Below are 26,270 nucleotides of genomic sequence, written 5' to 3'. Positions count from 1 at the left end.
CCAAAGAGGTTTTTCAGATAATCACTGAGTTCAGTGGCAATCACTGGTGAACACGTTGCTTCAAAGATGCTGTTACTGTGGTACATTTTACATTCACACTTATCCAGGAGTAGTGATGGAAAACCACAAGCAGTTCATGTGTTTAAACTGATAAACATCTAGCTGAACTCTACCAAGGCTACACTTCACTGTGACATGTCGTGTGTGGGGGTTTTATTATGTAATACACTTATTAATAACACAGCAGGCGGAAACACTTTCCTCTGGCGATCACTAATGTGAACTCGTGGCATTACATCTAATGAGAAAGAAAAACACAGTGATGGGACGATCAGCAGACGTACGCCACGTGATCATGGAAGAAAAACCCAGAAATAAAATCACACCCCGAAGCTCAAAAGCACACTAGGTTATTTTATTAGTTTTCAATTTTCTAATAAGGAACACTACAATTCTCATATTTCCTTTGTTTTGTTTTTTTTTGTTTTTTTTTCTTCTCGTTTTCTCTCTTACTAGAACAGTTCTAAAGTTGAGGTATAAAAGGAGTTCATACCAGACTAACAAGTCTGAAAATGGCAGGGTTTTATATACAAGACAAATGAAGAGAACAGGGGAGAGGTAGAGAAAAGGACGAGTGATGAATACAGAAGCGGAAAAGACGAGAGGAAGGGAGGAAGGATATAATACTACAGGTTCTACAGGGAGCGGGTGGAATAGAAATAATACGTAACAAAACCATGAATCCGTTTCATTTGTGGGGGTTTTCCCCCCCGGTGCAGTGAAATCAAAGCTGGTCATGTGATCGTTAAGGATCAGATATGTGGGTCTGGAATCGCGTTTTTGGGGTGAGGACGCTCACGATGAAAACGATCAGTGTGTTACTTATAAGAACTGGAACGTTAGGTTTGTCTTTTCCTCTTTTCTTGCTTTTTTTAGTGGACGGAAGAGAGAAGCTTCAGGTGTAAACAGGATGTCAGATTCTCTCTCTGTCTCTCAGGTGTGAAGCTCTGAGTAATTCCAGATATGTGGTGTAATTTCAGGATGTCAGGGCCGCGTTTGTGGTGGCGAACGAGTCCGTTCATGCCGCAGCCGCAAGAAAACAGGGCTCTGAGCAGTTGTAAATGAAAACGTCGCGCACTCTGCAGCTGAACAAAAGGACAAAAAAAAAGCTGCAGAGTTGCTGGGAGCCTGGTCTCCTGGTGAGCAAACACACACACACACACACACGTAAAAAAAAAAAAAAAACGCACAAAAATCCGGCCTGCGACTGAAGCCGTGACCTTTCGCCTATTTGTTGTGTCTCCTCTAAAAGAAGACGACGTGCTCGATAAGGAAGCGTGAAACGTCTTTGACACATGACAGCTGCAGAAAACCGGTTTCACTGCACCGAACACAAAAACGACGGATTTCATAAACCGAAGGACAAAAACAACAACAAAAAAAAAAAGACTTAAAACGCAACATTACAGGTACAAAAACAAAACAAAAACAAAACAAAAAAAAAACAAGCACTCCGGATCATGGAGTAAAGTCGGGGGGGGGTGGGTTGGGGGGGAATAATCAACAGAACAACATAAAACCAAAACGTGTACATTTTTATAAAAAGAGAAATTACACTTAAACATTCCACAATCTGTACAATGACATCCGCTGATGACGAGTACAAAAAGGAGGAAGAGGGAAAGTATCATTGTTATTATTATTATTAATTAATAATAATAACAATAATCATCATAAAAAAAATTATTTTGGTGTAGTAATAGCATTAGTTAGAAGAAAAGCCAGCCAGCTGAAATGTATTAAGTAACATTAAGCTATACAGATGTGGGTACAATGGGTTTTTTCTGAGCTGTGTGTGTGTGTGTGTGTGTGTGTGTGTGTGTGTGTGTCCCCATAAACGAAACCCATCTTACATTTCGGGTGTCAAGTCCATTGTGTTACAATTTCCATTTGTATATCAGGAGGCTCTGGTGCTCCCACGGTCAGTATTAAAGAGCAAAAAATAGCAAGGGATGGAAAAGAAAACAAAAAAAAGAAAGAGAAAAGAGAGACTGACATTGAAAAAAACAAAAAAAACCCACATCCACACTATTTCCACACGTGATGAAAGTGAGGGTGAAGTTGTAACGTGACCGTCCTCCACGTGTGTGTACTGCACTCCACCGACTTTAAAAAACCATCACATGCATTATTTGGTTCGACGTCAAAAAGAGGAGAGGAAGAAGAAGAAGAAGAAGAGCCCTTTTGTTTGCTCGGCCAGGTGAAAGTTTTTTCTTTTTTTTTCTTTTCTTTTTTAAACAAGACGATGCGGCATGCTAGTATCACAGTATGGATGCGTTTTCGGTCACGTATAGAGAAAGATAAAGTGTAACAAGACAAAAAAATTTAATAAATGAAAGAGCTTCAAATCAATTTCTTCAAATCTTTTCTCTCTCTTTTTTTTTTTTTCCTATACCCATGTGTTTTTTTTTTTTGTGTACACAGTGGGGTTGAGGCAGTGCACCCAATAGCTGTGCACACTCGAGCCGTGCTGTTGTGTATATAATAACACAAATAAAATAAAAACTAAGAAGAAAGAAATCTCCTGGAGCGCTCTATAAAGTACACAACATGATGCCCGAACTTTTGGGGAGTTTGTTTTCCGTTACATTACGTTTCCCCTCCTCTTACACGATATTTACTTCTTAGGAAAAATAGAGACGACCTGACGAGCCACACAAGGACTTTCCGGAATTAAGTCTTCGAGAACGAACATGCATGGAAGACATTTTTCTTAAAAGAAAATGAAAGAAAAAGAAAGAAAAAGAAAGAAAGGGAAAGAAAAAACAAAAGTTGGCCCAAACGTAAACCACAGCCCTCGTATCTCACATTAGTTATATTGAACTCTACATTGTGAGGGAAAAAAGCTTTTAAAAGCCCTCAGCTTTTTTAAACAGAAAGAAAATAAATTGCGCACGAACGGAAAAAAAGAAAAGAATTTGTGGGTGAGAAACGTAGCCCGTGGGTGCGTGATTAAAAGCTCTGTCCCCTTCGCTCCGGCACAGACATGCCCTCCACCTTCTCCTCCATTCCTCTGGGATTACAGAGTCTCGACACGGAACAGTTGTGCTTTGCTGTTTTACATTTATATATTCATTTAGTGTATTTTTGGAAACGCAGGAAGACGGCGTCCGGGTATCGACGTGTTCTCCGTGTGAACCCATGACCTTGGTGACGTGGGCTGCCGTGGGGTGTGTACAGGGTGTAGCAACTGAACACGGGGACCGAGGACAAGCGGTGGGGTATTTTTACGTGCTGCGGTCGTCCGGAGCAGTTCTGTGACGGACGAACGCACGACACTCGACAGCACTTTGGTTCAAAGCAAACAGGATGGAAGTCCTGCATGGTCTGCACTTGTAGCTGGATTAGTATGTGTGCGCTTGTGTGGATTTACACACACACACACACACACACACACACACATCTCTCCAGCCTTCTTTTCTTATCCTGCCTTTTTTCTTTTCGGCTTCAGGAAGGGACGAGCGAACGCTCTTGGATGACTGTCCAATGAAGTCCAAACTCTAATGAGTGTGAGGGAGTGTGTAAGTGTGTGTAAGAGTGTGTGTGTGTGTGTGTGTGTGTGTGTGTGTGGGGTGGTCGCGTGTAAAAAGCTTGTAAAACAAAAGGCGAGTCCGAGGAGGAAGTGGAGTTGGACTGGTGGAAGCGTTGAAGTCCTGTGTGTGTGTATGTGTGTGGGGTGTGTATATGTGTTTACTGTCTCTCTCTCTCTCTCTCTCTCTCTGACGGAGGTTTGTGATTGGACGCTGCTGGGATGTCCGGGTGGAGGAGTGATAAGGTTTTCCTGCCAGCTGCTATTGGCCTGCACAGAACGTTAAACAGAAAGACTTAGAGTCAAAATCGGTGCCAATACTTCTAATCAAACAGTTAAACTGTCCAAAAAGGGGTAAAATGAATGCAAGTAAACTCTTATTTCAATCTATTTACTTCACACACTCACTACATAATGATAAGCAAAACTGTGTGTGTGTGTGTATTACTCACGGCTAGGCAGTGTGGGGTGTAAAGGGCACTTCCTGACCGCTCCTCATAGCCGGCCGTCAGGTGTGTAACACGGCGCTGGGTATCCACCTGTTAAACACACACACACACACACACACACACACACACACACACACACACACACACACAAAGAGAGGAATGAGTTCACACACACACGCATGCCGATACACACAATAGACACTTGAGCTGTGCTTCATCCTGCCATTAAACACAATTGTTCGTCAAATGCCTGTATTCAGCTCTGAAACCAGTGCGTGTTGTGGTGACGGAGTTCAGGCTGAAGCACAGAAGGTGTGTCTGGAACGAAACGCTCCGCCGTTTAATGACTCGGTGACTCAGACGTTCCTCATAAACAATTCGAACGAGATGAGACTCGAAGGCACCTGGTTACTTCGCGGCGTTAGCGGCGTGAGCTACGCTAGCCCTTATGATGTGACCTTTCTGAATTTCTACCTACATTTCTATTCTTTTTCCTCAGAAAAATCTCTGTACACATTTTCTCACCTACTTCTGATCTGAAATAAACTCTTTCAAGAAGTTTAAAACAAGCTACAAGACGTCAAACTGCTCAAAATCGCCTGGATGGAAGATCGCTGACTCGGACATTCTGATTGGAAGGTTGCGAGTTCAAATCCCAGCACCACCAAGCATCCCACTGCTGGGCCCCTGATCAAGGCCGCTCTAGATAAGGGTGTCTAAAGCCGTGAGGTAAATATAGTATCTGTAAATGCTTTCTAAAGGGGCGGGGCTACTCTCTCTCCCCTGTCAATCACAGACACACCAGCTAATCGTAGGCTTCTGCAAGCTGAAGTATGTGGAAGAAGGTAGATAGACTGCGATTTTCTCAGAGTATGTTTATCCTGGGGTAAAATTAGAAACCCTCAGAATGTTTCCTCAGATATACAGGACAGAGAAGATTTAGTTTGGATACTCAATCAATTTAAATAAAGGAATCAGTAGTGTCACCGTCAGCTCTGTGCGCACGTGTGTGTGTGTGTGTGTGTGTGTGTGTGTGTGTGTGTGTGTGTGTAAGTAAGAGAGGGTGTGTGTTTTATAGAGGCTTGTGTTCCCAGAAGGAAAAGTGAATCAAGAAATTCAGAAGTACAAAACTGAAAGTGCAAAGATTAAAGATATGTGTGTGTGTGTGTATGCTTATGCGATAATACAGTGGACTCCCTGATATGTTAAACGTCAACAAACTGATTTGATCAGAAATACATTTTAAAGTAAACAGGGCAGTTTTCAGAAGAACATTTTACACACACACACACACACACACACACACACCTCTAAAAACAAACCAAAAATGTACCATTAATACCATTCTTTTAAACACAAACTTACATTTAGGAAAAACTAAGAGACAGGCAGGCAGACAAAAAAATGGAGGACAGACTGACAACAAATTCTACATAATAAAATGCAGACAGACAAACAGAAGGATATAAACAGAATGACGAAGAGGTAGGTAGACAGAGACAGACAGACTAGACACATTGTAAGACTAAGACGTTTAGAAAGATAGACCGATGAGAGGAGGGATTACTGTCCCCCAACATGAGGAGGCCATTATATTTACAGTCACAGTTTCCCCTTTGCTATAAATGAAGAGCAGAACTCTGCTGGGAATGATCTCAGATGTTATATGGAGTCCCACTCAGTTGAGACGCAGCTCATGACAGCAATAAAGACACCAGCAGGGGGTTTACAGGGAAACAGGGTTTGTGTTGTGCAGCTGGAAAACCTGAAGTACAGGAACATTCAGATGTGTTATCTAGTGATTTCAAGAGACGGACAGGGGAGAGAGAGAATGATACAAATAGGAGAAAGAGTGAAGTGGGACTAGAAGGAGAAGACAAAGGAGATGAGAAAGGGAAGAAAAAAAAGAAGAGAGGCCAAGAAGCCAGAGGAGAAGACCGAGGAAAGAAGAGATGACAGGAAAACAGAGGGAAGAGGAGAGAGGAGTAGACAGATAGAAAGAGAAGAGGAGAAGGCAGATGAGAAAAGAAGAGGAGAGGAGAAGACTGGAGGAGAGAGGTAGACAGATGAAAGAGGAGAAGGCTGATGAAAAGAGAAGAGGAGAACACAGATAAGGAGAGAGGAGTAGACGGATGAAAAGAAAAGAGGAGAGGACAGAGGAAGACAGATGAGAAGAGAAGAGGAGAGGAGAAGACTGGAGGAGAGAGGTAGACAGATGAAAGAGGAGAAGGCTGATGAAAAGAGAAGAGGAGAACACATAAGGAGAGAGGAGTAGACGGATGACAAGAAAAGAGGAGAGGACAGAAGAAGACATGAGAAGAGAAGAAAAGAGGAGAGGACAGAGGAGAAGACATGAGAAGAGAAGAAAAGAGGAGAGGACAGAGGAGAAGACAGATGAGAAGAGAAGAGGAGAGGAGAAGACTGGAGGAGAGAGGAGTAGACAGATGAAAGAGGAGAAGGCAGATGAGAAAAGAAGAGGAGAGGAGAAGACAGATGAGAAGAGAAGAGGAGAAGGCAGATGAGAAGAGAAGAGGAGAGGAGCGTGTGCTGGTGTGTGTGTTTGCAGGACGTGAAGTCCAGCGTCGTTCCAGTCAATCAGCACGTCTCCTGTTTTAACTTGTTGCTTTAAAATAAGTGGAATTTCCAGGAATGCTGACGGAGGAGAAAAGAATCAACAACCTGAGCAAGTCCGGACTCGGCGTGGTTACACCGAATCTAAACATGGCTTCAAGCTACAGCACAGCGTGCGTGTGCACGTGTACTCAATACTTTTGTCCATATAGTGTAGCAAACAAGGGGCAGGAAAAAGCGTGTGTGTGTGTGTGTGTGTGTGTATGTATATATATATATATATATATATATATATATATATATATATATATATATATATATATATATATATATATATATATGCTGCACTATGACAACAAAAAGAAACAAGATGTGCACGAGAGACAAAAAGATGTAGAGAAAGAGAAAGTAAAGAAGTGTAAGATCAGACAAAATGTAAAGAAAGAGGTAAAAAAGAACAGTGGGGGGTAAAAAGTGAGAAAGTACAGAACAGCATGAGAAGGTAAAGAACGAGTGAAAAATGAATGAGTGTAATGCAAGTAAAAGTAACTATTAAAAAGAAAAGAAAATGAGAAGTATAAGAAACAAACAAGAAAGAAAAAATAAATATTGGGGGGAAAAGTTAGAAGGAAAGAAAAAGAAAGTTTGATTGGAAAAGAGAAGTAGAACAAGACAATAGAAGGTGATACGTTGAATCAAAAAATAGGAGGTAAAATAAGTAGAGAAAAAAAAGAGGAAAATGAAAAATGTATTTGAATTCAATTCTTTTCCTATTGTTAAATGTCCCATTTGTTCCTCCTCTTCTCTTCTCTCACCTTTCCCCACTTTTTCACTATCGTCTTATCTCTGACGCGTTTCCTTTTCTCCATCCTCTCATCCTTTTCGCTTCTTTCCTTCTATTGTCTTGTGTTTTCCTTCTTCTTCTCCCACTGTTTCGGTTTCTACTTCTTTTTCTCCTATTGTCTTAAATCACACACACATTCGTCCAATTCTTCACTTTTTTCTTTCTATTCCAATATTTCTCTCTCTCGTTTGTCTTCTCACTCTTCTCTTTCTTCACATTATCTAAGAAACCTCGTGCTCCACTGAACTCATTTTGGACTTCTGAGCTACGCTGTGAGGAACGCAGGAGGGGGAAAGAATGGATTCTACATGCAGATGATGGATTTTTCAGAAAAGCGAAGAAGGTTCTGTATCAGGGCAGTGATGTGGTTGGTGGTGTGAGGAGGTGAGAGTAAAAACAGAGGTTTGCAGATGTGAATGCTCCTGATAAACCCGCGTCCCTGTGCGTGTGATGTGTAAGTGTGAGTTCTCTGGAATTGAATCTACAGGAACTGTCTGGAATTTTGGTTAAAACCACATTCCATTATCATCACACCGAGCCAACAGATCTGGAGCCTGTCACAACTCGAAGACCTTTACATCTAAACCGCAAAAGCTGCAGAGTTAGTTTCAGAGTTCGAGTCAGATTCAGAGTCAGGGCTAGAGTCAAAGTCAAGGGTCAGGGCTAAAGTCAGATTCAGATTCAGGGTCAGATTCTGATTCAGGGCTAGAGTCAGAGTCAGGGCCAAAACCAGAAATACATTCAGTCCGATTTAGAATAAGATTCATTGTTGGACCAGAAGAAGCAGCACAACCTGAGAACAGTAGGTTTCAGGTCACTAGAGAAACAGATGAGAAAAGAGCGTGCGTGTGCGTGTGTGTGTGTGTGCGCACGCGTTAAAGAGGAAGTTTGAAGGTCAGTGAAAGCTCTCAATACACCAAGGGGCTGCTGTTTATTTCTCCAACATTGTCCTTAAACCCAGGAATAGTTTTTCAGGAAATGTCAGGAACACACGCTTCATCTTTAACCCACACACACACACACACACACACACACACTACAGAGTTCTGGGAACTCTCTGTATAGGTTTATTATAGTACTTCGGCAGAAAGCACTTTTACTTTAAAGGTGATTTTAGGATCAATGATAAAATCCATCGACTCCATTTCTGCGTTTTCTGGAGAAAAACCACAGCAGGAAGGAGCAGAGGGATGAATGAATAAACAAAAGAAGGGGGAAGAGAGAAGGATAAATAAAAACAAGCAAAGAAGAAAGGGCAGCATTAGTTCATACAAGAGGAGAAAAAAAATATCCATGAAATGCATAAAGAAAGAAAGAAGAAAGAAAGAAAGAAGAAAGAAAGAAAGAAAGAAAGAAAGAAAGAAAAGAAAAGAAAATATTAAGCAATGATGAAACCGATTACAGTAAGTTTCATAAAAAAGAAGAGAAAAAGAAAGCTATAGAGAAACATGAGAAGTGATTAAAAGAAAGAAAGAAAGAAAAGCGTGGGAATGTTAAATAGAGAAAAGGGAGAAAGACAAAAAAGATTTAAGTGCACAAGATAATAAATGAGCTAGAAGAAGAGAGAAATATGAAGAGAAGGAACAGGAACAAGACTATTTTTCCCCAGTGAAGTACAGTGAAGGGGAGCGAAAGGAAGGATGGTATGGTCAAGAAGAGAAAGTAAAGAAGAGAAAGTAAAAGATGAGAAAGAATGGAGAGAATAAATATTGTGAGCCAATGAGGATATAAATAAAGAGAATGAAAGAAGCAAGAGAGAGACTATCAGGGTGAGGGGGGTGATTTAGAAGAACAGATGAACTGAATTAAGAGTACTGAAAAAATGGACAAGAGAGAAAGTGAGAGACAGAAAAGATGGAGAAAAAGAATGACAGAATTAAATTGAGAGAGCATAGGAGAAAAGAAGAAAACATGACAAGCTAAAGACAAAGAGAGAGATGGAATAAAAGAACAAAAGAGAGAAAAATAGATAAAGAGAAGAGAAAGAGGAGAGGTAGTGAAAGAATGTTAAGGAGAGACCAGGTGCGTGTGTGAGAGATGTATCGTGTGTGTACATGTGCGTGTCTGCATGCGTGTGTGTGCGTGTGAGATGTTTATCGTGTGGGCATGCAGGTGTGAGAATGTGAGAAAGGTGTTTATCGTTTGTGTGTGTGCGTGTGTGTATGTAGGTGTGTGTGTGCATGTGTGTGGAGGTGTGTCTGCGTGCGTATGTAGGTGTGCATGTGTGTAAGTGGTGTTTATCGTGTGTGTGTGTGTGTTTGTGTGTGTGTAGGTGTGCATGTGTGTGTGGAGGTGTGTGTGTGTAAATGGTGTTTTATCGACGTGTGTAGGTGTGCATGCGTATGTAGGTGTAGTGTGTGTGTAAGTGGTGTTTATCGTATGCGTGTGTGTGTGCGCCTGCAGGTGTAGGTGTGTAAGTGGTGTTTTATCGATGCGTGTGTGTGTGTGTGTGGAGTGTGTGTCTGCGTGCATGTATGTAAGTGTAGGTTTGTGTGTGTAAATGGTGTTTTATCGACGTGTGTAGGTGTGCATGCGTATGTAGGTGTAGGTGTGTGTGTGTAAGTGGTGTTTATGCGTGTGTGTGTGCGCGTCTGCAGGTGTAGGTGTGTGTAAGTGGTGTTTTATCGATGCGTGTGTGTGTGTGTGGAGGTGTGTGAGGTGTGTGTGTGCGCGCATGTGTGTGAGGTGTGTGTGTGTGTGTGTAAGTGGTGTTTATCGTGTGTGTGTGTGTGTGTGTGTGTGTGTGTAGGTGTGTGTCTGCGTGCATGTATGTAGGTGTAGGTGTGTGTGTAAGTGGTGTTTATAAATGCGTGTGTGTGTGCGTGTCTGCAGGTGTAAGTGTGTGTAAGTGGTGTTTATCGTGCGTGTGTGTGTGCATGTGTGTGTATGTGTGTGTAGGTGTGTGTGAGTGGTGTTTATAAATGCGTGCGTGTGTGTAGGTGTGTGTAAGTGGTGTTTATCATGCGTGTGTGTGTGTGTGTGTGTGTGTGTGTGTGTGTGTGCACGCATGTGTGTATGTGTGTGTAGGTGTGTGTGAGTGGTGTTTATCGTGCGTGTGTGTAGGTGTGTGTAAGTGGTGTTTTATCGATGCGTGTGTGTGTGTTTGTGTGTGTGTGTAGGTGTGCATGTGTGGAGGTGTGTCTGCGTGCGTGTATGTAGGTGTGCATGTGTGTAAGTGGTGTTTATCGTGTGTGTGTGTGTGTGTGTGTGTGTGTGTGGAGGTGTGTGTCTGCGTGCATGTATGTAGGTGTAGGGTGTGTGTGTAAGTGGTGTTTATCGCGTGTGTGTGCGTGTCTGCAGGTGTAAGTGTGTAAGTGGTGTTTATCGCGTGTGTGTGTGCGCGTGCATGTGTGTGTGTGTGTGTAGGTGTGTGTGAGTGGTGTTTATCGTGCGTGCGTGTGTGTAGGTGTGTGTGTAAGTGGTGTTTATCGTGCGTGTGTGTGTGTGTGTGTGTGTGTAGGTGCATGTGTGTGAGGTGTGTGTGTGCGTGTGTGTGTAGGTGTGTAGGTGTGTGTGTGTGTAAGTGGTGTTTATCGCGTGTGTGTGCGTCTGCAGGTGTAAGTGTGTAAGTGGTGTTTATCGTATGCGTGTGTGTGTGTGCACGCATGTGTGTATGTGTGTGTAGGTGTGTGAGTGGTGTTTATCGCGTGCGTGTGTAGGTGTGTAAGTGGTGTTTATAAATGCGTGTGTGTGTGTGTGTGTGTGTGTGTGTAGGTGTGCATGTGTGTGGAGGTGTGTCTGCGTGCGTATGTAGGTGTGCATGTGTGTGTGTGTGTTTATCGTGTGTGTGTGCGCGTGCATGTGTGTGGAGGTGTGTGTGCGCATGTGTGTGAGGTGTGTGTGCGCGCATGTGTGTGGAGTGTGTGTGTGCGTGCATGTATGTAGGTGTAGGTTTGTGTGTGTAAATGGTGTTTATCGTACGTGTGTAGGTGTGTAGGTGTGCATGCGTATGTAGGTGTAGGGTGTGTGTGTGTGTGGTGTTTATCGTGCGTGTGTGTGTGCGTCTGCAGGTGTAGGTGGTGTAAGTGGTGTTTATCGTGCGTGTGTGCGTGTGTGTGTAGGTGTGTAGGTGTGTGTGAGTGGTGTTTATCGTGCGTGCGTGTGTGTAGGTGTGCATGTGTATGTGGTGTTTATCGTGCGTGTGTGTAGGCGTGCGTGTGTGTGTGTGTGTAGGTGTGTGTCTGCGTGTGTGAGGTGTTAATCGCCCGCGCGTGTGTGTGAGAGTGAGTGCAGGAGCGTGTACACACCTGAGTTGGGCGTGGCGGGGGAGTTGGCCTGACTGGCCTGTGCAGAAACATTGGCTGCGTCCACGGCTGTTTTCACAGCGTACAGATTCGCTTCCTCCTGAAACTTGCCGATGTTTTTCTTGTACCGAATTCTCTTGTTGCCGAACCAGTTAGAGACCTGAAACGGTACACACACACACACACACACCCGCATTATTAAACACAGCAGGTAGGAGCAGGCCTGCGGCAGGGTGAACCCTCAAATTCTCTAATCTGATTGGTCAGAAGGTGAACGCTCGTTTGGCCCTACAGCTCGACACCGAGTAATGTTCTGGCTGTAATGTTTCCATAGTAACAGCTTATACACAGCAATGACTGACTGTAAAAACTGACTTCAATCCCGGCTGTGAAGAGGCAGGGTTTATCAAACACATTTCAACTCTGATTGGCTGATGCGGAAAACTAAGAATACTAATAAAAGCAAGAAAGAAAGAAAGAAAAGGAATAATTAATTAAATCTAAAGAAAAGAAAAAAATGAAGCTGATTCATAAAGTGAGTAAATGACAGAGAGAAAGACTGAAAAGGCAAAAGTGAAAAGCTCTACAACAGATGAGACACTGAACGAGAGAAAGAAAGCGAGATGTAAAAAATGTAAACTATAGTGGGAAAGGAGAGAAAGAAGAAATATTGAGACAGTGATTAAAATAAAGATGCGAACGGAAGCAAAAGAGAACAAAAGAACAGTAATAGAGAAGTGATGAAAGCAGAATATTGATGTGCGAGTCATCACTTCCTCTTTATGTCGATAATTGAGCAAAACCGTCGCCTGAACTTTGAGCTCGGGGTCAATTTCACTGCCGATGTCACCATGGAAACCGTTAAGGAATAAAAAAAAATATTTTAAAAGCTCCGATCCGGGACATGAAGCCGAATCGACAGTAAATGGGGATTAAATGTGGAATTAGATGTTTAAAAATAAATAAATAAATAAAAAAAACAGATGCTCAGGTGTCCACAAACTTTTGCCCGTGTATTCAGTCAATGAGAATTTTGTACTCTTGAACAAACCCCCATGTGAGACTGGCACCTTTTCACCCACTCTTTCCTATACAGCTAATGTGAGTGAACGTGTCACTTCCTGTTCGAATCTGCCTGCCTTTGTAGCTGATTGTTGCTCAGAGAGAATAAAATCAGATCTCCTGATTGGGTCAGTGACGTTTCTTCGTGTCCTGCTCGGACCGCGTGAGCGTGAGCTGCTGACCTGAGACACAGTGATGCCACACTTTTTGGCCAGCTCCTCCTTGGCCTCTTCGCTGGGGTACGGGTTGGACAGGTGCGAGTAGAAATACTCGTTCAGAACCTCCGTCGCCTGCTTGTTGAAGTTACGCCTCTTGCGTCTGCGGAAAAAAAAAAAAAAAAAACAGCAATTAGCTCCAGATAAATAAAAGGTGTAAAGCGATTACAACCTTTAATATTCACTATAAGCTCTTTTTAACACCGTCTTGGCTACAAGCCTATAAACAAACGAGTCAGAGATGATCCACAGCTGGGTGTGAAGCGTAACACTGTTGTCGTCTACGATATCCACCCGAGGTATTATAATTGTCTCTCTCTTTCTCTCTCTGTATAGACAAACAGACAGACAGCGATTCCCCTTCCTGTGCGTTTACAGGAAACCTTACGTCTTTAAGCCGATTTGCTCTTTGCGCTACCTCTTACCCGGACGACTTCACCGTCCACGTGACCTGCATAGCAACAGTAACCAAGTGCTGACTTAGATTAGTGTTCACCGAGTGTGAGATCTCATCTCAGGATCAAAGATTGGAGGTTGTGTTTTTCTGACATATGAAAACACACACACACACACACACACACACACACACACACACACACACACACACACACACACCTGGCGTCGAGGAAGCGCGAGCGGAGGATCATGACGGCCTCGCAGGTGCTCTGCTTGAGCTGCATCTGGATGGAGCTGAACTTGCGGTGAATGATGGCCACCATGCGTTCGATCTCTTTGGGCGAGATGGGCCGCGTGCGTGACTGCTCTCTCAGCAGGTTCATCACGTGGTTGGTGAATTCACTGCAGGCCTGCAACACACACACCCACAGCAATTAAGTCAGCACAGAGAGAACAGCTGGGCAGAACTAACCACACATCTGCATCACATCCCTGTGATACTCATTACACACACACACACAGCACCATGGCACTGTTATTACTATGTTACTTTGTATTGTAATCATCTCACCGTACACTCAAATCTGATTGGCCAGAGCCACCGATTAGTTTCCTATTACACTACAAACCTCACATCGCATGTTTATATTAATACACTTGTTCTGATACGTTTCTATAGTAACCAGTTATGGCGGATTTATTACAGATGTTTTTCTTGTTTGATCATTCGAAAAAAGTTCTTTCATGTATGTGAATGATTGTTCAAGGCCGTGTTTGTGTAACTGAGGACGGTTCTACATGAACAGCTCAAATATCCATGAAGTTACTGAGCAACTCGAGAACTATGAGGGTGTATTTAGACTGTCATTATTTTGCACGAACAGTTCTGCATTTAAACGTCCATCACTGAACACCTGAACGACGACTGAACTGAATGGAAATTCGGTGTTGAGGATGAGGACGGGTTCCTCTCACAGTTTCTACCTCATAGCATCTCCAGGAGTTTTATTTCCTGCTCTCCCACACCAATGGTTCGCTCATTATGGATTAAATTACAGGCACTAAACTCATACATTCATATTTTATAACCTATTTATCGCTGTAAAGCTGCTTCGGGACAAAACAAGGAAAGAAAAAAACCTCTGCACAAATAAAACGGCGATGAATTGGATTTATGGTTTCTCTGTATGTTGTCTTGTTATCTTTAAGAGACCGGACGGGGAAAAAGAAGGCCCTCAGCAGCCGTTATAGCTGCTCTAACACAAGCGATGAAGCGAACAGACTTCCCGATATAATAAAATGATTAAACGGTGAATTGTTTAAATGGATCTGATCGTAATATGTGGTATAAGGGGGAGAAAACACTTCAGGACATGCTGTTAAAAGTGATATGACTTGAATTTCTCATCACTCCAAGATATAACTACATGTATGTAGAACCTCAGACACGTGTTTTAAACATCATCGAACGTCATCCCAGCTCCTTCGCTCGCACCTGTTCGTATTTCTCCAGCTCGGAGTGGTAGATCTGGCGGATCTGAGCGAGTTTGGCTCTGTAGTCCGAGTGTTCCACGCTCCCGTCGTTGGGGGACCCTCCGGCTGCAGCCGCCGCCGCAGCAGCCGCCGATCCGCCTCCTTTCTCGGGACCTGAGACTCCCTCGGCCAGGAGCATGTTATCCAGACGCATGATCTGGGGGTCGGGGGGATCCTCCTCCTGCACGCCGCGGATGCTCAACACTGTGAGGACGAGATCACTGATACGGTCAGAGATCACACCATGATCTCAGGATAATGGCAATCACGAGGCAACACTTATTACACACATACTGTATGCATGAAGAGTTACATATAAATCATACAATAAATATAAACTAACGATTTGAGACACTTGACTTTTCCAGCCATATTTTTGTAGTTGTGTAGGACGTAGTTGAATACAGTAACATGAAAGTCTCCCTTCACTTGAACTAGGACACCCAAACCAGCTCCATGAAGATCTGCTTTAACCCCAGATCTGACCTTAACCCTATCGACTGCACCCCAGGCCTCCTCACCTCACCTACAGATACTGATCTCTATCGTACTTGCCAGATAAAAAACAAACAAATAAAAATACACTCCATGTAAAAAAAAAAAATAAAAAAAAAAAAAAAAAAGTACTTTACTATTACAAAAAATAAATAAATAAAAATTAAAAACTTATTTAGCAAATCATACAAATTCGCTAAATCAAATGTATAGATTAATTAGATTATGCTAATAATAAATTATAAATAACGCGCTCTGTGTGCACGCAGAAAACAAACAGCACGTGGATTCAGTGAGTCGCCTCTAGATGTCGCTCTCGTAACGACAGCAGGACGGATGCACCATCGGTACGGATTTTTGCAGATAGTTCCAAAGATCGACTATCGGTGCCGATTAATCGATAATGCTGATGAATTGGTCGACCTTTAGAACTAATCTCCACAAAAGCTAGTGGAAGAGTGGAGCATCTTTTAACAACAAATATGGACTAAATGTGAAACGGGATGTTTAAAAAGTGCATAATCGTTTTTTTTGGCCAGTGTTTATTCTACATGCAAAAGAGCATTAGGGGGGGAGGCGTCTGTTTGAGACCCAATATTCATTCTCCTCACACTCGACCACATCAGAGCGTTGTGTCTCTATATGGTCATTACATTATAAATCTATATTCCCCCGTTCAGCTCTCGTCCACTAGAGGGCGGCGGCGTCCACCTCAGGGCGTGTGCGTCTGTGTGAGGCGAGGATGAGGCATGGCTGCAGTAATAGGAGAGCGTGCGCCATCAGCCGCAGCGATCCGGCAGTGTATTAACCCGAGACCTGTCACATCTCTCATACAGCTCTCACACACACACACACACACACACACACACACGGTTCGTCTCGTCCAATACAGAACTACGAAGTGCATCACAAGACAGAAGGGGGGGAGACAAACAGTTGAAGGACAACATTCCTACACTTTCAGTTGTGTGTGTGTGTGTGTGTGTGTGTTGTTTCTAAAATGACACCAACTTCAAAGAGTTCATTCTGTTACACACACACACACCCGAGCGTGCGTGTGTGTGTGCGGTGCTAATGAGGATCTGCTGACTGCTTCCTTCCAAACACGAATCAAACATTCCCTTTGTGTTCGCCTGCGAAACTTAACTGATACCACATTTTTCGATGAGTCTCAACCTCCCCACACACACACACACACACACACACACACACACGCACGCAATCCGAACTTTTCCCTCTCTCTCTCTCACTCAAACAATCTCCTTCCTTTAAACTTTTTCCCCTCCCTCCTTCTCTCTCTGGTTTCTTTCTTGTTCCTCTTGTCTCTCCTGGGTGCCTCCATTCAGGTCTACCCGTTTCCCCTTTCTCTCTCTCTCTCCTGCATTCCTTCTCTCTCTCCATCGCTCCCCCATCACGGTTCAGGAATGCGCCGTACCCAGCCGACTGAACTAATGACCTTCATTCGCCAACCCCTTCCTCCCTCCCTCTGTTCACCCCCCAACTTGTTCTTTCTATCCCAGCCTGTAAAACTCCAATATAAAAAAAAAAAAAAGAGGAAAAAAAAGGAAAAACTTTTTTCAGGACGGCAGAACAGGAGACCACACTAAATCACATTAAGAGTGTGTGTGTGTGTGTGTGTGTGTGTGTGTGTGTGTGTGTGTGTGTGTGTGTGTGTGTGTGTGTGTGTGTGTGCATTTGCTTGGAAACAGTGCATGGGGAAGAAAAAAAAACATTCTGCAGGAAGAAAAAAAATCTGCTTTAAATTATTTAGTTTTTTTTCTTCTGCAGACAAAAAAACAAAAGCAAACAAACAAATATTCTGTCAGGTATAAAATACTAATGAGGGAATAAATAAATAAATAAATAAATAAATAAATAAAGGAGGCACCATTTTATCAAGAGACTCACACACACTCGCCCTTCCTCCACCGGCCTCTTCGACCCTCCCCTCTCACCACACACACACACACACACACACACACACACACACACACACACACACACAGAGAGAGGAAGAGAAAAGAAAAAAAAAAAAAAAAACACTTGATACCCACCAGGTGTACCCAGAATTCTTTCTACACCCTGTATTTACCCCAATGATTGCTAATCATACCCCAGAATACCCCTCCATCACCCCTACCATAAATCAATGCCTAGTGCGGTTGCCAGCACTGAAGATTAACCCGTCCCCAGTCACTCACACCGGCTCACCTCGCCAACACCCTCCTCCCACACCACCCCCAACGCAAATCCTCATAATTAGCGACTAATTAAAAGCCAAACAGTCGTACGGATGCCTTCGCGTCCTTCCCGGGTTTCGTCACCGGGTTTCCTCCTCCTCCTCATCGTCTCTGCATTCTTTAAGAGGATTAATAAAGCCAGACGCTAAATCTTTCAATTAGCGCGACTCGTTAATACGCGCACGCCCACGTGTTAATGAGATAATGCGCGTTTTTTAATGCGCCACATCTGTCCGGGCTCGGCGTAATATCCTTCCTTTACGTGGAGAAAAAAAAATAAACAAACGTATAAATCAGACGGACTCTTTTTTTTTTTGAGCGAGAGAAGACGCTCGGAGGCTGAGAGAGAGAGAGAGAGAGAGAGAGAGAGAGAGGAGGTATAAAATATTCAGCGAGAGCAGCCTGGTAAAGAATAATAATAAGAAAAAGGAGAATGTGCGAGTGTGAGAGAGAGTGTAAGAGTGTGTGTGTGTGTGTGTGTGTGTGTGTGTGAACGTGAGAGGCGTGGACGACGGACGGCGCTGTGACGCTCAGGTAGGGTCCAGGTGATGAGTTAAGAGCAGGCGGAGGAGGTTTTGTGTTCGCCGCTGCCGGCGTTATATTAATGGTGCCATTTTGAGTGCATTACAGGAGACGCAGTCCATCACGGCGCTGCCTCGGAGTGCAGAGCTCGGCTCCCGGACCACTCTTTCTTTTTTTTTTCCTAGTGTACGCCTTGGCGCACTCTCTCTCTCTCTTGGTACGTGTGAGTGTGTCGGTGCAACCCTCCCTCACCCTTTTACCCCCCGCACGTTTCAACCCCACCCCTACACTCAGCCCCCGGTCTCTCCCTCTGTTCTCCATTTCAGTCGAGTTCTCCATGTGAGCTGCAATCCCTCATGCTGTCAGCCCTCCCCTCCTCCTTCCCTCGCTCTCTCTGTAGACAGACAGGATTAGCATTTTAATTGCATCAGCTCTCTTGGGGATTCACAGCCTTTCACTGGGGAGAGAGAGAGAGAGAGAGAGAATGTGTGTGTGTGTGTGGGGGGGGGTCGTTCGACGGAACGAGAGAGGAGAACCAAGGAGAAAATAAAAAGCAAGAGGAGTCACAAGAGGTGATATAAAAACATCACGAAAACGATGAAACGCACAGAGGAGGAGAGCATAAAGCACGAGAGAGAGAGACGGAGAGGGAGCGACAGACTAAAAGGGTGTTTTTGGGTGGAAAGGGAGGGAGAGAGAGAGAGGGGGGAAAAGAGGAAGATCACGGTTCATGGTGGGCTGAAAGCGAGAGTACGAGAACGATTACGAAACTGCCAATAAATCTCAAACAGGAAGGCTGGGGAGAGAGAGAGAGAGAGAGAGAGAGAGAGAGAGAGAGAGAGAACGAAACGTTACAAACACACACACACACACACACACACACACACACACACACACACACACACACACGAGTATAAACCAGTCATAAGGAATACGCAGTACTACAGAACATAAGGCAATAAAAAAAAATAAAAAGAAAGGGAACAAACAAAAAAAGTCTCGATCATGATGATGTAATATTTCACCCGTAACTCGTTTTTAATGACCGAATTTATAACGAGCGTCTCGGTGACGGGACTTGACTCGGCTTTTCATCTGCTGCAGAGAATTACAAATAAATTCCCGCTATTCTTGAATAAACTAATATATTTCAGTGTATTATGTCGTCGTTACAAACACGGTGGGGGGGGGGCTGAGAGAGAGAGAGAGAGACGACGACGCACAAATCGTGACTAGGCCTGGGTCACGTGACCCACACGATATGTACAAATTCTTAGCACCAAAGTACAAATACAAAAAAAATAAATTAATTAAAACAGAGGGGCATGTGAGCAGGTTTTTTTTTATGTCGGTGTTCTGACATACGGCTGAGCTCCTTATTGAGATTGGAATGTGAATCTTCATAAGCATTATAAGCTCCACTCTACTGGACAGATGTTCCACTAGATTTTGTGGAAATTTGTTAGAGATTCATTCACCCACAAGGGTGTGAGTAAAATCAGGTACTGATGTTGGTGAGGTGAGGAGGCAATTCATTTTAAAGGTGTTTAATAAGATTGAGGATCGGAGCTCTCTAGCAGAAGATCTTCCACTCCAACTCGTGAAGTAGATCTTCATGGAGTCGGATTTGTTCGGGTGAATAGAAAAGTTCATGCCCCAGCATCCACAGACCTCCAATACAAGTGTGTAGCTGAGAAAAGAAAAAGAGGGAAAAAAAAAAAAGGCAGGCGTCCCAATACTTTTGGCATCAAGACTCTTTCTATTAACGAAGCATCTGAACCGCCTCATTAACACACCAGCAGCAACACCAACACCAAATCTAACACCACTGTAATTAATAACCCGCTTCAGTTACTGAAGCTCGGTGCTGAGAAACATTCGGGTCACTCGGTCCGGAGAGGAAACAACATACAAAAAAAACCTCTTATATAAGAGGAAATACGAATACGATATGAAACATACCACACCCACAGGAACGGGTCAAAATGATTCCTAATATTCATCATAATAAAGTAAAAATGTTCAGCCTTTGTTCTAAAGACGTGACTTTTTATCATCAGACACGGGTTTTTTTTAAATTCTATCATTATTAAAAGGACTACTGTTAACGTTAACCCTGTGATCAATTTATTAATGTTTTATGAAAAGAAAATAATGAAACAATAACTAAATACATGGGAAATTAAATAAATATATACATAAAAGTATAATAAATTATGAAATTGCTGTTTTAAAGCAGTGAAGTCGCATCAATCCAAAGTCATCATTTAGCAGATCAAATTTTTTTTATATCCTCCTTTATATATAAATATATATAATTTTTTGTTGGATATTTTTCCCTTGTATATTATTTACTTTGTCCTGGTTTATGGTCAGGGTTAACCCTAGGAATAACACCGCAGCAACTTTTGTTTCTTTTCTTTTCTCTCTTTATATAATGCTCAGATTTTCATAATTTGTATATATTTGATATTGTTTTATAAATTTTTTATAATGCAGCATTCGACATTTTTTAATAATAGTAATATCTATAAATTATCATTAAACTCAGAAATAAATGAGTGTATATATATATAAATAAAAACACACGTATATAAATATATATAGAAACAAATGTGAATTACGATCGAACTCCATCATGTTGACTACATGCTGTTAATATCATTCGTTCTTTCTGTGACTCAGAGTGAAAATATAAATAATAAAACCTGAGCTTGTGATTAGGTCATGTATCGTAAACACGCTCTGTATCGTGATCATGATACTTCGTGGTGTATCGTCCAGCCGTAACAGATATTTTAGAGGTCTAATAGAGACGAGAAGATGGTTATAATGAACATCTAAACAGGAACGCGTATGGCAAAAGGCTGTAAGAATTTACAGTGAAGTTCGATTCCGTTTGTGTTGGCGTGAAGCAACTGCACACAGGTCCGATTTGGCGCTAAGCGGGTCGGGGTAAAGTACCGTTGATTTCCTGGAGCACTGTGGCATGTGGTTACTTGCCTCCCTACATCCCTCAAAAACACACACACACACACACACACACACACACACACACACACACACACACACACAAAGATAGACGGAGCGAGAGAGAAAAAAAAAAAAAAAAAAAAAAAAGCACATTATGCTTCCTGGGTGACTCAATGGTCAATGGCAAGTGTCAACATCACGATGTGATTAGCGTGTGAACAGCGGCGCTCACACCTTCTGCAAACACGTGGCTCGGACCCAGCTTTATTAACTCGGCCGGGTGAGTTTTACACACACACACACACACACACACACACACACACACACACCTCGACGCTGGGACAACACACCTCCCTCTCCCACGCAGCGTGACAGCCACGGAAAAACAAACGGAAACAGGGCGCGTTAACTCTCGCGCGGGTCAGAAAGAAACGAGAAGCGAAACCGCGAAGCCTGTGCAGATGTCCGCAGACGAGCGAGGAAGAGGAGGATGAAGGATGCGTTTTGCTCGCGACGAGCCGTGCCTCATCAGCACAGCTGCCTCCTGTGCTAATTAGCACCGCCTCTTAAGGAGCTCCTAAAGACCTTGTGAAAAATGAACGCTCGTTCGAGAGGTCGTTAATTTGCACCGCTATGCAAATTAGGTGGCAATTAAGCAATAGATCAGAGGAGCAGCTCCCATTTATAACGAGTGAACGAGCAGCGTGACGGGGCCCGAGAGAGCCTGGCGTTAGAGCAACACACCGTGTGTGTGTGTGTGTGTGGACAAGCAAATGTTCTTCTGAAATCTGCACACTTCATCTCATATAAACAAGGTGTCACTCCATCACTGTAGACATCACCGCATGATCGGAGGCACCTGCAGGATCAAGCTCGATCAAAGAAGTGTTTCCGACACCTTTGCGTCAGAAAAGCAGATTATTCCAGATTAACACTCGGATTAACTCGGGTTCCGGACGAGCTTCCGAACAACAGACTTTCAGCACCTCTGAGAAACAGCTACCTGAAGAACAGCGATGTTTCCGGAAAGTTCAAAATAAAACTGATCCATCAAATGTGCTTATTAAGTAAAGAAAAACGTCTGGTTACTGATAAGAATTTGTCCAAAGGGTGATGTTTATGAGGCTTTTATAAAAGGAGTCTCCAGTGTCAGTGGGGGAAAAAAAAAAAGAATAAAAAGTGTTTAATGATCGTCACATGTATTTTACAGCACAGTGAAATTCTTTTCTCAGCATATCCCAGCGATGTCAGAGCGCAGGATCCGCCTTGATGCAGTAGCCCTGTAGCACAGAGGATTAAGGGCCTTGTTTAAGGGCCCCTCAGTAAACCAGAGCCTTAACTACTGAGGCTACGTCTACAAGAATCCGGACGAATTTGAAAATGGCGTTTTTGTCTAAAACGCTCCGTGTCCACACTTTATTTTTTAAAAAGTTTCCCAAAATGTAAGACGCTTCAACCCGTGTCATTTCCCTCCGCCATTTATTTACTTTCCGGCTCTTTGAAACAAACTAGACAAAAAAAAAAAAAACAGTCCACACTGTGACATGAAAGCGTCAGCTTGGTGTGGACAGAAGCCCAAACAGATATAAATATGCTTTCTTCAATACAAAAATGTATCAGTGTGAATATGGCCTGAGATTCCACTTCACTAGTGCTTCAGGAACGAGTGAAACCAGTGAAGTGTCTGCAAATCAGGTTTCAATTCAGATCATGACAAAAATAAATTATATATAAATAATAAAAAAAGGTTATTAACTTCAGGTAGGAAACTGTAACTCGTGATTTCCTTTATTGTGTGATGCACCTTTTTTCTCCTTTTTTGTTTGTATTTTTTGGTCATGCCTTTGACTTAAACCCCCATGGCAAGATCTTTAAATCCAAATCGGCAGCGTTTTAAAAAATGTAATATGTACGAGCGGAAAAAATCCCTTCTAATGGAAAACTGAGCTCTGGCTGAAGAACCGAGGCAGCGCCGGCGTGTTGCGTGTGAAAATAAAGAGCTTCCTCCATGAACCTGGAAGATGTTGGCCCGACTCCATAATTCGGCATCAGGGAGCGAGATATTAAAGCGAATTAAGCTCGGGGTTCGCGGCGAGGCAAAAGGTTCTCGTCAGCTGTAATTAATCCTTCGTTAGCGGGGATTATGAGGCGTTGTGACGTGTGAACACGTCTTTAATTAAAAGAGACGGGGCTTTTGTGGACGGCCCGAGACGTACGTGCATGTGCACGTGAAGATCCGGCGTTTCGCGTGGTAATTTACAATCGCGCAGCGTCGATTAATTACTTGAAATAATTAAAAGTATGATTGAAATGTGCGCACCACCCCGCTCCCTGAAGATCCGCTCGTGTGGAAAATGAAGACATCATGTCTAGAACTTAATCTGATGTCATTACTGAGAGCAGACGCAGAACACTGAAACAGCAACTGGACTGATCCAGGCTGGCAATAACACCCACCCACACAATCTCACACACAATCTCACACACACACACACATTTTGAGTAGTGATGTGAATGATGGGCCACAATTGTTTTCGAATAGTCCAGGAGTTGTTGGTTGAGCTTGATCGATATTTCAGCACATGGTTCCAGGCCTGGCAGCCGTCACAAAGCCTCCAGTGCTTCAGACCGCAGGAACGAGACGCCGCTGCCGGCTTGTCATTGTCCGTCCTCCGGACCGTTCCTGAAGGAATAACGTAATGAGACAGAAGCCGAGGGAGCACACACATCGGCGACAGGCTGAAGAGCACCGTGCGAAGAGGTGGAGAGGGTGGAAGAAGAGGCGGGGGGGTAGTTGAAGTGGTGGTGGTGGTGGTGGTGTTTGTCAGAGCCAGGGGTCTGGGTGATATTAGCCGTCTGCCAATCCGGCGGAGGCAACGGACACGGAGTAATTACTGCTGCTCTTACAGGCTCATCAATCTCTCTCTATCGCGCTCTCTGTCTCTCGTACACACCCCCAACCTACCCCACACTCGCCCTCCCCCCTCCCACTGCCCGTGTGATCTTTTTTCCTTCTCGTCGCTCTTCGGAGGCGAATGGAGGAGAGAAAAAAAACGGATCGAGTGACGGCGCGCCACACAGGAAACGAGAGCGCGGAGGGAATGAGACGCGGGCCGAGCCAGATCGCTGTCATACGCCTGGTTTGAGAGAATATCGAACTGAATAGTGCACGTGGGAGGGTGGGAAAGGGGGGGGAGGGGAGACAGAGGAAGAAAAAAAAGATTTCCCTATTTTCTGTGCGCCACCGAGCGAAGTGCATTAGGGCGAGTCAGACAGGATTGTGTTTAGCACATGTTTAGTTTGAGTCTCTCCGAGTCGGTCTGCTTGACTGAGCTCATCCTCGGCTCTGTAATAGAGTGGGGCAGATTTAGGTGGCAGCCTTTATACATTTATCATGTCTGCCTATCAGAAGTCTTCATTCCTGCCATCTCCGTGGCTCTTTGACGCCATCCCTCAACGTCGCCGGCTCAATTCTTGCTGTGTCGGTGCACGTATACAAGAAACGTTCCGAACTTTAGAGACGTCTGTAAAGGAGCGCCGCAAAGACAGGAAAACCGGGAAGGCGTGCACAGACGTATTTTTATTCACATTGTTTAAAAAAAATAGGTTGTTTTCACGTTTTTTTTCTCTCTGACTTTGAGCCGATTGGCTCAAAAGTTCGAAAGCAAATCCAGAGAACTGATTTTTGGTCATCAGATCGGCCTCACAGTTTCAAGACTTAAAATAAAGGATGAAAGTCTGTTACATTGTGTCTAAGGAAGATGAAGAGAGAAAAAAAAAAAAAAAACCACAGTATTGTGACGGACTAAACAGTTCAATCTCCTCAAAGTTGAGATCGGATTCTCACGTAATAGTACAAAAAAAGTGCTTCAACGTGGAACCCAAATATGAACAGTGAACCATGTTAGCATTATCATCCATAACTGATCATTCTGGTGCAGAATGAACCAGAGAAAAGGCAGCAAATATACAGTCGCTAAAGTGTTGGTTATCTGGTGTTGATCGTGGTAAGAAAAAAATTGGCTTGAGGGTAAGAAAAAAATGACCAAAATCTAAACTGAAAGACAAATCTGCAGTGCGTTTTAATGAAAATCAGGACAGGAAGAGAGAAATGTCGAGTTTTGAGGTAGTTATTAATATAATTGAGGAATTTATGCACCAATGCCCTTGAGCGCTCTCCTAATTTAGCTCTGATTTGGATTAAGCAAAAGTGTTATGACAACCCTTCATAAACAGTGCTGACTAACAATTACTAGAACCTGACCACCTCGACCACCAATTACCAGGACATCTGACCACCACTTACCAGGACATGACTAACCCAACCACCACTTACTGGTTTACCTGACCACCAATTACCAGGACATCTGACTAACCCAACCACCAATTACCAGGACATCTGACCAGCACTTACCAGGACCTGACTAACCCAACCACCACGTATCAGGACCGACCACCAATTACTGGTTTACCTGACCACCAAATATTGGGACCCGACTACCCTGACCACCAATTACTGGAACACAACTAACCCAAACACCAATTACCAGGTTACCTGACCACCAATTTACAGGACCTAACCAACCCAACCACCACTTATCAGGACTGACCACCAATTACTGGTTCACCTGACCAATTGTCAGGACCTGACTACCCTGACTACCAATTACTGGAACACAACTACCCCAAACACCAATTACTGGGTTACCTGACCACCACTTACAAGGACCCAACTACCGAGACCACCAATTACTGGTGCCTGCCCACTCCATTTACCAATTATTAGGACCTGACCACCATTTATTATATTACCTGACTACCTCGACTAGCTATTACTATCAGTACCTGTACCAGTTCGGACCTCAGAGTCGGTATCTATGCAGAAATAGAATATTTCCAGGCTGCCAAAAGTCCAGAATCTCTGAGCAGTGAGGGGAGAGGAAAAAAAAAAAAACGACATTTATGAATGACTTTTACTGTACCTTTCCTGTCGTCCTCCTACGCATGTGTGTGTGTGTGTGTGTGTGTCTACCTTCTCAGCATTTCGTTTGTTGTCATACCTTCACTGCCAACTTTCTGTGTAGCTGTCTGTCTCTCTGTCTCTCTGCTCGCTGAGCCCCGGAGCCTCGGCGTCATA

The 26,270-nt window shown here is 43.5% G+C and overlaps 1 protein-coding gene across 4 annotated transcripts in view; it reads right to left on the bottom strand.

Moving 5' to 3' along the window:
- Nucleotides 1-26,270, bottom strand: part of pbx4 (pre-B-cell leukemia transcription factor 4) — a 60,305-nt gene that overhangs the window by 11,793 nt on the left and 22,242 nt on the right. For 2 of the 4 annotated variants that reach the window (XR_006923719.1, XR_006923718.1), the window contains exons 4-9: nucleotides 14,866-15,107; nucleotides 13,590-13,780; nucleotides 12,942-13,077; nucleotides 11,701-11,857; nucleotides 4,042-4,128; nucleotides 3,755-3,859 (exon numbers count right to left, since the gene is read on the bottom strand). Coding sequence is in view for 2 of the 4 variants with exons in the window: in XM_046834248.1 (XP_046690204.1) it covers nucleotides 4,085-4,128; nucleotides 11,701-11,857; nucleotides 12,942-13,077; nucleotides 13,590-13,780; nucleotides 14,866-15,107 (770 nt within the window). In the remaining 2 variants the exon portion in view is untranslated. Of the gene's footprint in view, nucleotides 1-394; nucleotides 3,860-4,041; nucleotides 4,129-11,700; nucleotides 11,858-12,941; nucleotides 13,078-13,589; nucleotides 13,781-14,865; nucleotides 15,108-26,270 lie in introns of those variants that run through there. The other 2 variants (XM_046834248.1, XM_046834249.1) reach the window with 1 other exon arrangement.

Source organism: Silurus meridionalis, chromosome 22, assembly GCF_014805685.1.
Source record: "Silurus meridionalis isolate SWU-2019-XX chromosome 22, ASM1480568v1, whole genome shotgun sequence".
In the NCBI taxonomy this organism is placed as follows: domain Eukaryota; kingdom Metazoa; phylum Chordata; class Actinopteri; order Siluriformes; family Siluridae; genus Silurus; species Silurus meridionalis.
The sequence above is the reverse complement of the archived record's forward strand: the minus strand, read 5'-3'. Positions and strand labels throughout refer to the sequence as shown.